The sequence below is a fragment of the Callospermophilus lateralis genome, chromosome 2 (assembly GCF_048772815.1).
Source record: "Callospermophilus lateralis isolate mCalLat2 chromosome 2, mCalLat2.hap1, whole genome shotgun sequence".
NCBI lineage: Eukaryota > Metazoa > Chordata > Mammalia > Rodentia > Sciuridae > Callospermophilus > Callospermophilus lateralis.
The window spans coordinates 37838836-37852960 of record NC_135306.1 but is presented as its reverse complement, the minus strand read 5'-3'; the positions used below and the strand labels follow the sequence as shown (position 1 = coordinate 37852960).

Here is a 14125-nt window from a genome sequence, read left to right as displayed (position 1 = left end):
AGGCTCTATTTTATTTTGCACAGAAAAAAAAAAACAAATTTGGTCAAATCCAGAGAAGTAGAAAGTTTTATACCTTAAAGACTTGGAATACAAGCTGATGGGAATCTGATTACTGTTTTCACTGCTTGGAGCTGATCCAAATTCACAGAGAGAAGGTTCTGATCCAAATTCCAGGGCTCCGAACTGAACATTTAGTCCTGTGACATCTGCTGAACCAGGCATCTCCACTGCAGTAGCTGGATTCTGAAAAGGCAAAGCTAAGCTATCATGACAGGGACTCCAAGTCTGAAAGGCTTATAGCACGGCCAAGCAAATAACGGGGTTCCCTGGCTATAAAGGCAGAAACAAGGAGTAAGAGACAGAAAAAAAGAAAAAAGGATATGATCCTTTAAAAAGAGAGTGAAGGGCCAGGCATGGTAGCACACACCTGTAATCCCAGCAGCTTGGGAGACTGAGGCAGGAGGATCACTAGTTCAAAGCCAGCCTCTTAGTGAGGCACTAAGCAACTCAGTGAGACCCTGTCTCTAAATAAAATATAAAAAGGGCTGGGGATGTGGTTCAGTTCACCTGAGTTCAAGCCCCAGTACCAGAGAGAGAGAGCAACAGACACACACATACTCTGAAGGGAAAAGAGCAACAAAAAATTAAAGATCATATGGGAATGGTCAGTATAAATGGCACCCATTGCTTTTTAAAGCAGTTGGAATAGAGTTGAGGCAGTGGGTGAGTGTACACTGAGCAACATATTTTCAGGAACATAAAAATTACGAAATTATTAACTGGTCATACATAGATCCACACAGCCTCCAACTATGGCACATAGCAGAATAATAAGAAAAAGAGTGCTTGTAGCCAATTCTCAAGTCTGTGTTTGAATTAAAAGACTCTGGTTCTCAGTACAAAGCTATTCCCTCTAAATTAACCCAGTCACTCAGTAATGACCAAATCCTGGGCAAGCAGTGTTTGAAAACACTGCATTACAGTTTCTAAGCCTAGTATCCGACTATATGAACTAGATTATCATCCACCAAATCCTTGGGACAAAGACTTCATGATGGAATACCCACCTTAGAAGCTGGAGGCATCCGTCGCTTAGGGAGTTTAATGTGTTTGGGCTGTGGTTGGTGGGCAGATACAGCAATATTTTCAATAGCCATGTTAGGAAGCTGCAAAAGTTTGTTCATAGCAGAGATACTGTCCCCAGGTGCTGATTCTCGGTGTTTTGACTGGGAAGAAAAGGACTCCAAACCAGGAGTAGAAATGCTAACTGCCTGGGTCTGGTGCTGCTGTCGCTGGTTCATCTGACTAAGAACTGGGGATGGCTCAGGCTGAGATTTGAAATCTATGAAATATGTAAAGGGAAAAAAAAGAAGAAGAAGAAGAAACAACAATTATTTTGCAACAAGAATTTAAAAATCTCTCTTGTAACCTCAGTGATTATGAAGCGGTCAATCACCACCAGTTTCTATGGTCATCTTCTAGTTGAATCTCTTGAGACAGACAGACAGAAACACACACTGAGGGGATGGGGAGAAGGAGAAAATAATTAAAATGTATCATATGGTAACTGGAAAAGAATGCCAAAGTAGGTTTATACCTTATTTCTTATGCAGACAGGACATATATTTTATGCTAGAGAATATAGAGCAGGGATGTTTACAAATACTATTAAAGTGCTACATGTGCGTGTCCATTAGCTAACAGATAATTATGTTTTTACTGTTTATGGCTTTGTTGTTGTGTGTTTGGGGGCAAAGGGTTGGAGACAGTTTTTGCATGTTGCCCAGGTTGGCCTTGCACTCACAATCCTCCCATCTTAGCTATCTGAATATTCAGACCAATAGACACACGTTCCAGGCACCTGGTTGCGTTTTATGGGTTGCATACATAACTTCTGTGTGTGTTCCTTAGTATTAAACCCAGGTGATTTACTACTGATCTAACCCTTTTTATTTTTTGAGACAGGGTCTTGCAAAGTTGTCAAGGCTGAACTGAAACCATCCTCCTGCCTTAGCTTCCCAAACAACTAGAATTACACGCATGCACCACCCCAGCCATTTGAAAAAAAAAAAAAATTTTTTTGGTAGATGAACACAATATGTTTATTTTATTTATTTGAATCCAATGCCTCATGTGATAGGCAAGCACTCTTACCACTGAGCCACAACCCCAGCCCTACATGTATCTTTTAAAACTTATTTTACTTTGAAAAATAAATGTGATGTTACAAAATTTAAATAGGAATGAATATGATGAATACAAATCTTCCTTCCACTGCTGCTTTCATACTTAGTCTAGAGGCAAGCACTGTAACCATTTCATGGTATCTTCAGAAACACTGCATCAAAATACACAGATACACTATATACCTTAATTTTTGTGTGTTCATGTGGATTTTTCTGAAATACCACCTCTGTCATATGGGAGAGACATGGGGAACGTTTTTTTTTTTTTTGGTAAAGGAACAGATAATATAAATTTTAATTGTTGAAAGTTATCTGTCAGAAACTACTCAACGCTGAATTTGTGGGAAATAGCCAGACTTCGGCTACACTGCCGAGTTCCAACAAAATATAATTTATAAAAACTAAACGGCAGATCCAGTTTAGGTGAATCCATTTCTGAACCTGGGATTAGAAGCATGTATGGAAAATACAAACTTCATAAAGAACATGGGAATAACATGCTTACAATCTAAATATTTCTATCACTTCTATTTTTTGGAGGGAGTGGAAGGTGGGTACCAGGGATTGAACTTAGGGGTACTCGACCACTAAGCCACATCCGCAGCCCTATTTCGTATTTTTATTTAGAGACAGGGTCTCACTGAGTTGCTTAACGCCTCGCTTTTGCTGAGGCTGGCTTTGAACTCCAATCCTCCTGCCTCCTGAGCTGCTGGAATTACAGGCCTGCACCATTGCAGCTGGCTCTATCACTTCTTAATAAGTATGCAGCAAAACCAGAACAGATGAGGCTACAACTGCTATAATAAATGTCTGCCTGAAGATGACCCTTAGCTGGCATCTGGAACCTGGAACGTTGGGGTGTGCTAAACAACAGGTACCAACACATCAACCAAAATGAGTGGCTCATTGTGCCTAAAATGTCTATATAAAGAACATAGTTTATGCCCAACACCTGTTTTCCTTTAGGGAATCCCTAATTTTATTATGCATTAGACAGAAGGTAAACTATGTATCCAGCCTCAATAGAACCTCCCAAGGAGATTCCTTAGATTTCCTAGAAGTCATCTCAAGTACTTAGACATAGTAAGCCATTTCATCTACCATAGAAATGGGCTTCCATGTCTATCATTAGTACTTAATAAAAAGAAGCCCACACAACCAACTACTATCATTAAAATATCCCCCACTATTCCTTAAAACACTAGCAGGCAAGTTTAAGTAGGGAATGGTAGTTTAGTATCACAGTATCTGTGTGAGAGTTCTGTTTAGAAAACATTCATCTTACGCATGCAATACACACCAAATAGGAGAGAGCAAAGTTTGACCAAATGAGGTGGACACGTGCAAAATGTCAGAATAAAAAACATTTCAGAGGGTACAGATTCCTCCCACCCCACCAAGAGCTGGGGATTAAACTCAGGGCTTCACACAAACTAGGCAAGTGCTTTGTATGTCCAAACCCATAAAAGGTGTGATTAAAAATGTTGTCCAAGTTCCATCTTCTGTCACCACCATGTTTCTACTAAGCTCAGATAATTCTAGATATGCATTTACTCAAAGTGTTGTACATTCATATTTTCATGATACCTTGCTCATATACATCTCTTCCAAGTATGAATGACTATTACTACTACTACTACTACTACCACCAACAACAAATAAATGCAAGTATTTTATAATATAAAAAAAGACTTGATTTAATTAAAAAACCATAAGAATTCTTTTTTAGAAGAAATACCTCTAGACAAGATCCACTTTACAGAGTTCACAAGTCAACACACTTTGATAATGAGTTAGCATGTCTGTAGTAAAAGGCAAACCAGCACAGAAAATATATACTTACCAAAATGACTGAGAACAGAGGCCTGGGATGCCGAGGGCTTGAGGTCCCATGAAGTAGTAGTTTTGGGGGGACTCGTATTATTCTGCTGCGAATTCAGAGTGGTGGCAAATTGTCCCAAACTTGGAGCTTTTAAATGATCCAAAATCTGGGAATTTGTGATATTTGCCATTTTTGATGGAGCAAGCTCTCCAAATCCTGAGCCAAGGACAGATGACTTTAAAGGGAAAAAAACAACAAATTCTTAGCAATACAGAATTCCTACCCAAGGCTTTAAAAACACAACAAGAATTTTCAGAAGTATTTTAAAAACTTTAACCTAGAAAATTGGAACTGGTAAGCCTTACTTTATAAAAATACTATATGAAAAAAATGATGAAGATGCAGTAACTTACTAAGTAAAACGAATAAACATTCCTTCCTGATTCTGACATGAAGTTAAAAGGAACAGAACTATTTACCATAGATTTGAAGAATACTCTCATACCCCAGCACTGATGATTGAACCAGAGGTGCTCTACCACTAAGATATATCCCCAGCCCTTTTTTATTTTGAGATACGATCTTGCTAAATTGCCCAGGCTATCCTTGATTTGTGATACTCCTGCCTCAGTCTCCAGAAAACCTGGAATTACAGATGTGCACCACCACAACCAAAACAATTTTTTTTAAGTGATGCCTCAAATATACCATTAAACATCACTTCTTTAAACTGAAAAGAAAAAGTAAATGATACACATGCTTGACAAACAAAACGCAATACTTTCTTAATCTATGAACTACTGAATTCCTTTTTTTTTTTTTCTTGGTCCTGGGGATTGAACCTAGAGCTTTGTGCATGTAAGGCAAGCCCTCTACCAAGGAGCTATGCCCTTAGCCCTTGAATTCTTTTTTGATTAGAATAGGTTTAGTCACAAAAGACATAATCCCTGAGGTCACCCTTCAAGGTCAAATAAGGGTTATAGAAGAGAACTTAAAACGTTAATATTCAAAGATTAGACAAGGAAACACATGAGTATTTCAGTGTGAGCAAATACCTTGTTTCCTGGAGGTTCATTTGAAGATTGGTTGTGGTTTTTCATACCAAGGATTAAACTCAGGGCCCTCGACCACTGAGCCACATCCCCAGCCCTAGTTTGTATTTCATTTAGAGACAGGATCTCCCTGAGTTGCTTAGTGCCTCACTTTTGCTGAGGCTGGCTTTGAACTTTTTTTTTTTTATTATTGGTTATTCAAAACATTACAAAGATTGCAGAATCACATCGGTTACACATTCACATTTTTACATAATGCCATAATAGTAACTGTTGTATTCTGCTTTCTTTCCTATCCTCTACTATCCCCCCTCCCCTCCCCTCCCATCTTCTCTCTCTACCCCATCTTCATTTCTCTTCTTATTTTTTTCCCATTCTCCTCACAACCTCTTATATGTAATTTTGTATAACAATGAGGGTCTCCTTCCATTTCCATGCAATTTCCCTTTTCTCTCCCTTTCCCTCCCACCTCATGACTCTGTTTAATGCTAATCTTTTCCTCCTGCTCTTCCTCCCTGCTCTGTTCTTAGTTGCTCTCATTATATCAAAGAAGACATTTGGCATTTGTTTTTTAGGGATTGGCTAGCTTCACTTAGCATAATCTGCTCTAATGCCATCCATTTCCCTGCAAATTCCATGATCTTGTCATTTCTTAGTGCTGCGTAATACTCCATTGTGTATAAATGCCACATTTTTTTATCCATTCATCTATTGAGGGGCATCGGGGTTGGTTCCACAGTCTAGCTATTGTGAATTGTGCTGCTATGAACATCAATGTGGCAGTATTCTTGTAGTACGCTCTTTTAAGGTCTTCAGGGAATAGTCCGAGAAGGGCAATATCTGGGTCAAATGGTGGTTCCATTCCCAGTTTTCCCAGGAATCTCCATACTGCTTTCCATATTGGCCGCACCAATTTGCAGTCCCACCAGTACAAGAGTACCCTTTTCCCCACATCCTCACCAGGACCGGATGGATATACAGCAGAGTTTTACAAGAACTTTAAAGAAGAACTAATACCAATACTCCACAATCTATTTCAGGAGATAGAAAAAAAGGGAGAACTCCCAAATTCATTCTATGAGGCCAATATCACCCTGATTCCCAAACCAGATAAGGACACCTCAAAGAAAGAAAACTACAGACCAATATCCCTAATGAATTTAGATGCAAAAATCTTCAATAAAATTCTGGCAAATCATATACAAAAACATATCAAAAAGATCGTGCACCACGATCAAGTAGGATTCATCCCTGGGATGCAAGGCTGGTTCAATATACGGAAATCAATAAACGTTATTCACCACATCAATAGACTTAAAGATAAGAACCATATGATCATCTCGATAGACGCAGAAAAAGCATTCGACAAAGTACAGCATCCCTTTATGTTCAAAACATTAGAAAAACTAGGGATAACAGGAACTTACCTCAAAATTGTAAAAGCTATATATGCAAAGCCTCAGGCTAGCATCATTCTAAATGGAAAAAAACTGAAGGCATTCCCTCTAAATTCTGAACTTTCGATCCTCCTACCTCTGCCTCCCGAGCAGCTGGGATTACAGGCATGTGCCACTGCACCCAACCATTTCAAATTTTTTTAGAAGACCAGAAACAACAAAGCTTCTTCATAAGTAAATTCACACAAAAATAATGCTTTTCCTTCTCCATCTGTCCTGTCAAATCAGATGTCAAGATCCAAAAAGAACAAAAGCCAACGACTGAAAAATACAGGGGAAAAGCAATTGCCTTTTTCATTTTTAAGTCATCCTGATATGTTCTCTGACAAAATTACATGTCAAAACCATCCATGGTCAATCAGGCTGGGGCTGTAGCTCAGTGGCAGAGCGCTTGCCTAGCATACATGAGGCATTGGGTTGATCTTCAGCACCTCATAAAAATAAACAAATAAAATAAAGGCATTCTGTCCATTTACAACTACAAAAAAAAAATTTTTCTAAATCCATGGTCAAAAATAAATACTTTATATTCCCACAAAGTTACTGCAAGAAAACTGATGTGATTATTTTTCATTAATTTTCAATGGCAGGGAATATTCCAGTTGTAAGGAAATCTAAAATTCTCCAATGTGAGCAAAATGCTACGTTGTGGGTTACTGTAACATATCAATCACAGAATCTGATTCCATGACTCATAATATAGAACAAAACACAGAACACAGAAACAGTTGTATAAATATTACTGTCACCGGGTCAGATTTGCTGTCCATGTCACCACCAAACCCACAAAACCCAGTTCAAGCAAACCTGTTCAAGGAAATCTACCTAAATGTTGCTCTCTTCTTCCGCATTTCTTATATAACCTCAATCATACATCAGCTAGCTTTACTGATGTACTTTCTGTGCACTTTACAACACAAAGAACTCAGTCAATCAACTGCTGCCTGCCCTAGGTAACACTTAGTACAGGACCTCCAATTGCCACCTAACCATTGAACCAATTTAAAAAGCCTTAAAAATATGTGTATTAATAATACACACGTATTTATAATGCACATATAAACACATAGTACCCAAGTCCCAATCCCACAGATTGCAACTTATTTTGTCCTGTGTAATTTCCCCAATAATTATAAACTGCAATAGCTTTGAGAATCACTGCTCTAGTGTAATACTACTCAAACAATTATTACTTCAGTTCTCAAGTTGTTGGTCATTACACAACCTACTGAATGGTTACTGTAAAAACTCAAGTTTTACTTATAAACTCATGACCACTTTGAGATCAGAAAATCACCAAGAACAGCATTATAACAGAGGCAAGTAGCAAGACACAGAAGAAAGGAGAGTTGTTGGTTCAATCAAAATTCAGGAAATTTATTAGGCCTATCTCATAAAAGACAAAATACCATGTTCACTTCAAATCACTGACCCCACTCATATCAATGACACTACAAATGCAGGTACCCTGTCCAAAGTGAAGTGTGACTGCAAATAAGAGAGTCCAATGACATATCTGCATATTCAACTCTCAATTTTATCAGGGTACAGTGAACTACTTAATTCATGGAAGTGAAAATTCAGTTTCTTGACAATTGATCAACTAAAACATGACACAGAAAGACCAAAATAATTACCAGTAATGAAAGTTGTAAGTCTATGTTCATATCTTTTCCACCTCCCATCTGGTAGCTCTGAACATTCTACAGTTGGACATGGACTTCATTTCACCTTACTGCAACTACATCTTTCCCAAGCTATGCTGGATCTAAGTTAAGCTTTACTCCAATCAGCCTATCTTCATATTCATCACTAACAGGTCCAGAGTTCTTTCTGATGGGAGCCTAGCTCTCATCAAAAGTCACACAGGGGGCTGGGGATGTGGCTCAAGCGGTAGCGCGCTCACCCAGCATGCGTGCGGCCCGGGTTCGATCCTCAGCACCACATACAAAGATGTATCTGCCGAAAACTAAAAAATAAATATTAAAAATTCCCCACCCACCGCCACTCTCTCTTTTTTAAAAAAAAAAAAGTCACACAGGGACTGGGGTTGTGGCTCAGTGGTAGACCACTTGCCTAGCTGTGTGAGGCACTTAATTAGATCCCTAGCACTACATAAAAATAAACAAATAAAGGCATTCAAAAAAAAAAAAAAAAGTTATACAGGGAGCACTGGATGACATTGCTTCAATGAAAACACATCCAAATAAGAGCCTTAAACTCTGACATATTTTTAAAAAGCAGCCTTATTTTATGAAAAAAAGAAAAAGAAAATTGTAAAAACTATGAGCACCCCGGCAGACGTTAAAAGAATTGTTTTTACAGGATTTTATAGCAAGTTAATATGTAAAAAGTTAGCATTTTTTTTTGCGGGGTGGGGGGGGGGGAGTGTTATGGGACTTAACCCAAGGGGGCTTTACCACTAAACTATATCCCCAGCCCTTTTTATGAGACAGGATCACACTAAACTTCTCAAGACCTCACTAAATTGCTGAGAATGGCTTCAAACCTGCAATCCTCCCACCTCAACCTCCCAAGTCACTGGGATTACAGGCAAGTGCCGCTATGCCTGGTCAAACTTTGAATTTAAGTAAACTTAAAACCAAATTAAAATTTTAACACATTGAGTATAGGCAGACTATGAAACAAAATCCAAAAAAAAGAAACCAAAAAATCATTAATAAGAATGCTTGCAATCAAAGTGATTGTTAGTTGAAAACTTATCATTAAAGGAAAAAAATTTTTTATCTTTGTCCAGGAAACTCAGTAATTAAATTCCACATGGAAACATCAGATATGTGCTTGGAAATTATCACATCATTGTTTTCTGGACCAAGATCTAATGTAGAAATATTATATTTTATACTAATTATGAGAACATAATTATAAGGTATGTGTCATACTCTACAATACAGCTGTTAATGGGTATATTCCTTAAAATCCCATACTGAAATAAAAGTAAATTACCAGACTCTGAGGAGAATAGGAATTGGCAGCAGTGGAGCTACCAGTTCCTGGTGCCATCTGATTGTTGTGTTGAGAATTTGTGAAGACAAGAGCTTGGCCAAAGCCCTGCTTTTGGGAGGTTTCAAAGGAGTTGACGTCTGAGGCTTGACTGGGAGGGACAGGCTTCTGGACCAAGGATACTAGATCAATGCTAAGCAGACAAAAAGCAAATCAGGAAACCAATCATAAGCAAATCTTACCAACTAATGAATCTGAGAAGTGAATCAATATAAAATAAATTTAAGCTAGAAATTATCTAAGTGAACAGAATCTTTGTAAAATGAAATTGAAGACTGAAGATGGTGAAAAGGAAGACACCAATCACTAAAAACAGATTACAACGTCAGAGAGACTAAGGCATGACTTTGAAGAAAACATTAATGAAAAACTACTTGTAAATATTCACAGAAATGACACATTGTTGACTAATATGAAAACCTGAAGCAATTATGAAAACTTTAACAATTTTCTAAAGTTTGACTCATTTTGTTTAGAATATTTTATCTTATTATTTGGAACATTAGAGTTTTTAAATTTTTCATATAGCAGAGTTTATCAACATTTTTAGAGAATGAGAACTTAACCATGGTAGAAGATCTTGAATTCTCATGTTTACAATTAAATATCCATAAGAGTTTTACATTCTATCCTATAACCATATGTAATTTTTCTGATAAATTCAGGTATAAAGGCACAACAAATTAAAAAATACTTGATCCACTAGAACTCCTACAATGCCCCCAGAATGACAGATATTCAAATCTGAGAAACATGGCCTAAAACCTGAAAGCATCAAGAAGTAAAATTCAGATAATATTATGCATGAATGAGCGATCTTCATATAATAGCTTCTCCAAACTTACCTACAAGGTAAGGTGAATCTTGTAGTACCTGTAAAAATGCACCAAATTACCTAAAATGGTGCTCTAACAATCCCTTCAGAGAACTGTTTCCATCAATATTCTAAACTGAAATTCTCAGCATGCCTGTTTTTGCTAGAGAACAAGTGTTTCCATTTTGGGGTCTATTTTTTTCTCCTTTTAAGACTAATCTTTAATTAAAATAATTCAGTACTTAATACTCATACACAGCAAATTTCTCAGCCCAAATTTCCATTCCTTATACATTGTCATTCCCTTACCCATAGCCAAGTTGAATTTCTAGACAAATATATCGGACTCCAAAATAATGTTCTCATTTATGGTAACCTAATACCTGGGAAACAAATCAAGGATAGTTTAAGACCTATAACCCATCATAAATATTGCTTGCATTACTATCAAAACCCAGAGAAAGTTGTATTCCAAAAAAGTTGTTAAGATATACATGTGGAAAAGAGCACATTATGCTTCTGAAAAATAAACAAACCACTAAAAAATTGTCAATTATTTTTTTTCCAAAAATGAAAATGGACAGGCATGGTGGTACACATTAATAATCCAAGCTACTCAAAAGGTTGAGGCAGAAGGATCACAAGTTCAAGGACAGTCTCAACAGCTTTGTGAGAACCGAAAAAATAAACAAAAGTTGGGTGGGAGTGGGGAGGATACTGTGGTTGCAGGTCAGTAGTGGAACACCCCTTAGTTGAATCCCTGGTACCATCAAAAAAAAAAAAGAAAGAAAGAACATGACTCTAGTAAATTTATTCAGTCACAAATACACTGAAGTTATGTGCGTTTAACAAGAAATTCCGAGCAATTCATACAATGGTGTATTATAAGATGTAACTTCCACTATTTTTATTTCCCTATAATAAGATCTTACAGGGGCTGGGGATGTGGCTCAAGCGGTAGCATGCTCGCCTGGCATGCGTGCGGCCCGGGTTCGATCCTCAGCACCACATACAAACAAAGATGTTGTGTCCGCTGAAGACTAAAAAATAAATATTAAAAAATTCTCTCTCTCTTACTCTCTCTTAAAAAAAAAAAAAAAAAATAAGGTCTTACAAATTATCTCAGTTAGCATGAGACTGGGCATGTTAGGTTCAAAATTGCCTTCTTTTCTAAGATGTCACATACATCCAGGTTTTCATCATTCCAGGTCATTGCATTTTAAACCATTCTCATAGGTCTTTTATCATGAAAATTATGAGGAAATAATAATTTCCATTATCATGAAAAAAAATCAGAAATCTAGTTCAATACACATTCTAAGAATGTTGTTGTTGTCCCCAAAGTCCCTTCCTTTTCTTTGGTCTAGTAGATTAAATACTAGAACAACCCATATGAAATGAGAAGTTTGTATTAGGTTGGAGGAATATGAATAAATATGATTACATGAAGAAAAAAAGGAAGGCTGTGGTTGTGGCTTAGAGGTGGAGCACTCGCCTAGCATGAGGCAGGGGGTTGGATCCTCAGCACCACATAAAAATAAAATAAAAGCACTGGGTCCACCTACAACTAAAAATTAAAGGTTTTTTTTAAAAAAAAAAAGAAATGAAAGGATGGAATGTAATTATTTATTCTGTCAAAAAAAAATTTTTAAGTGAAACAGCCATTAAATAGGTTTAACAATCTTCCAAATCACGAAAATTATCACTATTTTTTAATCCATCAGTGAATACAACCCATTAGGAAATAATCAAAGATGTTAGGACACCAGGTAGAGGTAATTAAAGTTTAGTCTTAGATGAAAAAAGAAAATCAAAAAGAGACCCCAAAAAGAAAACTCTTGTCCTACAGCAAAATAAAATAAAAATTGCTTTTAATAATAAAACATGGGCAAAAGTGCTTACCTTTGTGTAGGTGTGACATGATTCTCTGCTGGAACAGATGAGGCAGTGAAAACCTTTGTTTCAGAAAGCTGTATGGAAAGTTTGAAAAAAAAAAATTTTTATCTTATCCTATATAAAATATTTACAAAATCCCTAACAATTTTTAGTCACCAGTACTCTCCTATAGTTCAACTAAAGGATATTCTAAAAGGAATAAACTATAGGAGGGACCATGACAAGTGATTTTGTTCAGGTGATGGTACTCTTAGATCAGCCTACAAGAATGATTTCACATAAGGGAAGGGAGAGAACAATGGAAAACAACACACTGAAAATCAACACATCTCACTACTCTATTTGTTATTATATAAAGTGGAAAGACCAAAAATTATTCCCGATGTTACTTAAAAAGATGGGAAAAAAGTAGACAAGTAGGATCTAACTCAGTGGTTGGTTAGCACGCATGCATGAGGACCTGGGTTTGCTCCCCAGCACCACAAAGAAAAAAGGAGAAAAGGTGAAATAGTTGACATTTTCTTTCCCTAAGTAAAGATGTCTTTTATATTGCATTGATTAGTTATTTATATTTCCTTTTTAAAAATCACAGGTTTCTTATCTTGAAAACTAATTTTCTTGAATTACATAACACATACAAATAAACCACAAATATTCAAACTGAATAATTGAGTTTTGGCATATGTATACTCTCATGAAATCATCGCCAAAAATAAGACAATAAACACATTTTTTTTTTACTTCCCAAGTTTTCTCGTATCCCTGTATACCTCACTTCTACATATACTTGCATCCCCAGGAAAACAGTGCGATGTATTCTGGCACTATAGATTAGGATGCATTTTCCAGTAAATGGAAAAAAATTAAAATATGCATTCTTTTCCCTGGCTTCTTCACTTATCATAATTTGAGATTTGTGCATATTGTTTTAATTCACTTTTGGGGCCCTCAGGATACATTTTTCAATTGACATTAATGAAAGATATGTGTTCTTTTTAGAATGGGTTGAAAAATGTTCTAATGAGATAAATTGGAAAAAACTAATAAATGCGATTATTCTTTTTTTCATAATACATATATATTTTTAGTTGAAGTTGGACACAATACCTTTATTTACTTCTTTATTCATTTATTTACTTATTTGTTTGTTTGTTTATGTGGTGCTGAGGATGGAACCCAGCACCTCAAACGTACTAGGCAAGCACTCTAATGATGAGCAACAACCCCAGCCCGGGTTCCTATAATTCTTATCAGCCCTATAGGTCTCAGAATTCTGAAACACTATAAGATCAGATTTCCCAAGGCAGTAATATGCAAAAGCAGGGCCAGAGCAGACACCAAAAGGTGCTTAACTGACACTGATTCAACAAGGAATTGTGCTGCATCCTATTTTGAAGTAGTATTTTAAGGCCCTCCTATGAATCTATTTTTCCCTTAAGGAAACTTACAAATTTAAGTTCCTAAGTTCAAAGACAGCATCAGCAAATTAGCAAGGCCTTAAGTGTCATATTGAGTCCGTGTCTCAAAATAAAAAATTAAAAGGGCTGGGATATGACTCAGTAGTTAAATGCCCCTGGTTTAATTCCCAGTACAAAAAACAAACACCTAAAAAAAAAATCCATAAATGGACAAATGCATTATACAGACATGTCTCAAAAGAAGAAATACAAATATCGCCAGGTGCCATGGAGCACACCTGTAACCCAACAACTCGGGAGGCTGAAGCAGGAAGATCAGAGAGTTTAAAGCCAGCCCCAGCAACTTAACAAGGCTCTAAGCAACTCAGCGAGACCCTGTCTCTAATAAAATATATAAAAAAAAGGGCTAGGGATGTGGCTCAGTGGTTAAGTGCCCTGGGTTCAATCCCTGGTACA

At 36.8% G+C, this 14125-nt stretch overlaps 1 protein-coding gene and 1 non-coding gene across 2 annotated transcripts in view; both read right to left on the bottom strand.

The window, feature by feature from the left end:
• The window catches only part of LOC143392435 (ubiquitin-associated protein 2-like), a 36053-nt gene extending 26423 nt beyond the window's left edge, over positions 1-9630 (bottom strand). Inside the window, exons 1-4 of the mRNA XM_076845901.2 lie at positions 9485-9630; positions 4030-4243; positions 1068-1342; positions 74-243 (exon numbers count right to left, since the gene is read on the bottom strand). Coding sequence (XP_076702016.2) covers positions 74-243; positions 1068-1342; positions 4030-4243; positions 9485-9541 — 716 coding nt within the window. The 5' untranslated portion in view covers positions 9542-9630. The remainder of the gene's footprint in view (positions 1-73; positions 244-1067; positions 1343-4029; positions 4244-9484) is intronic.
• Positions 9270-9350, bottom strand: LOC143393294 (small nucleolar RNA SNORD121A). The gene has a single exon (XR_013090589.1). It is a non-coding gene; the product is annotated as a small nucleolar RNA SNORD121A (small nucleolar RNA).
• Positions 9631-14125: the final 4495 nt, after the last annotated feature.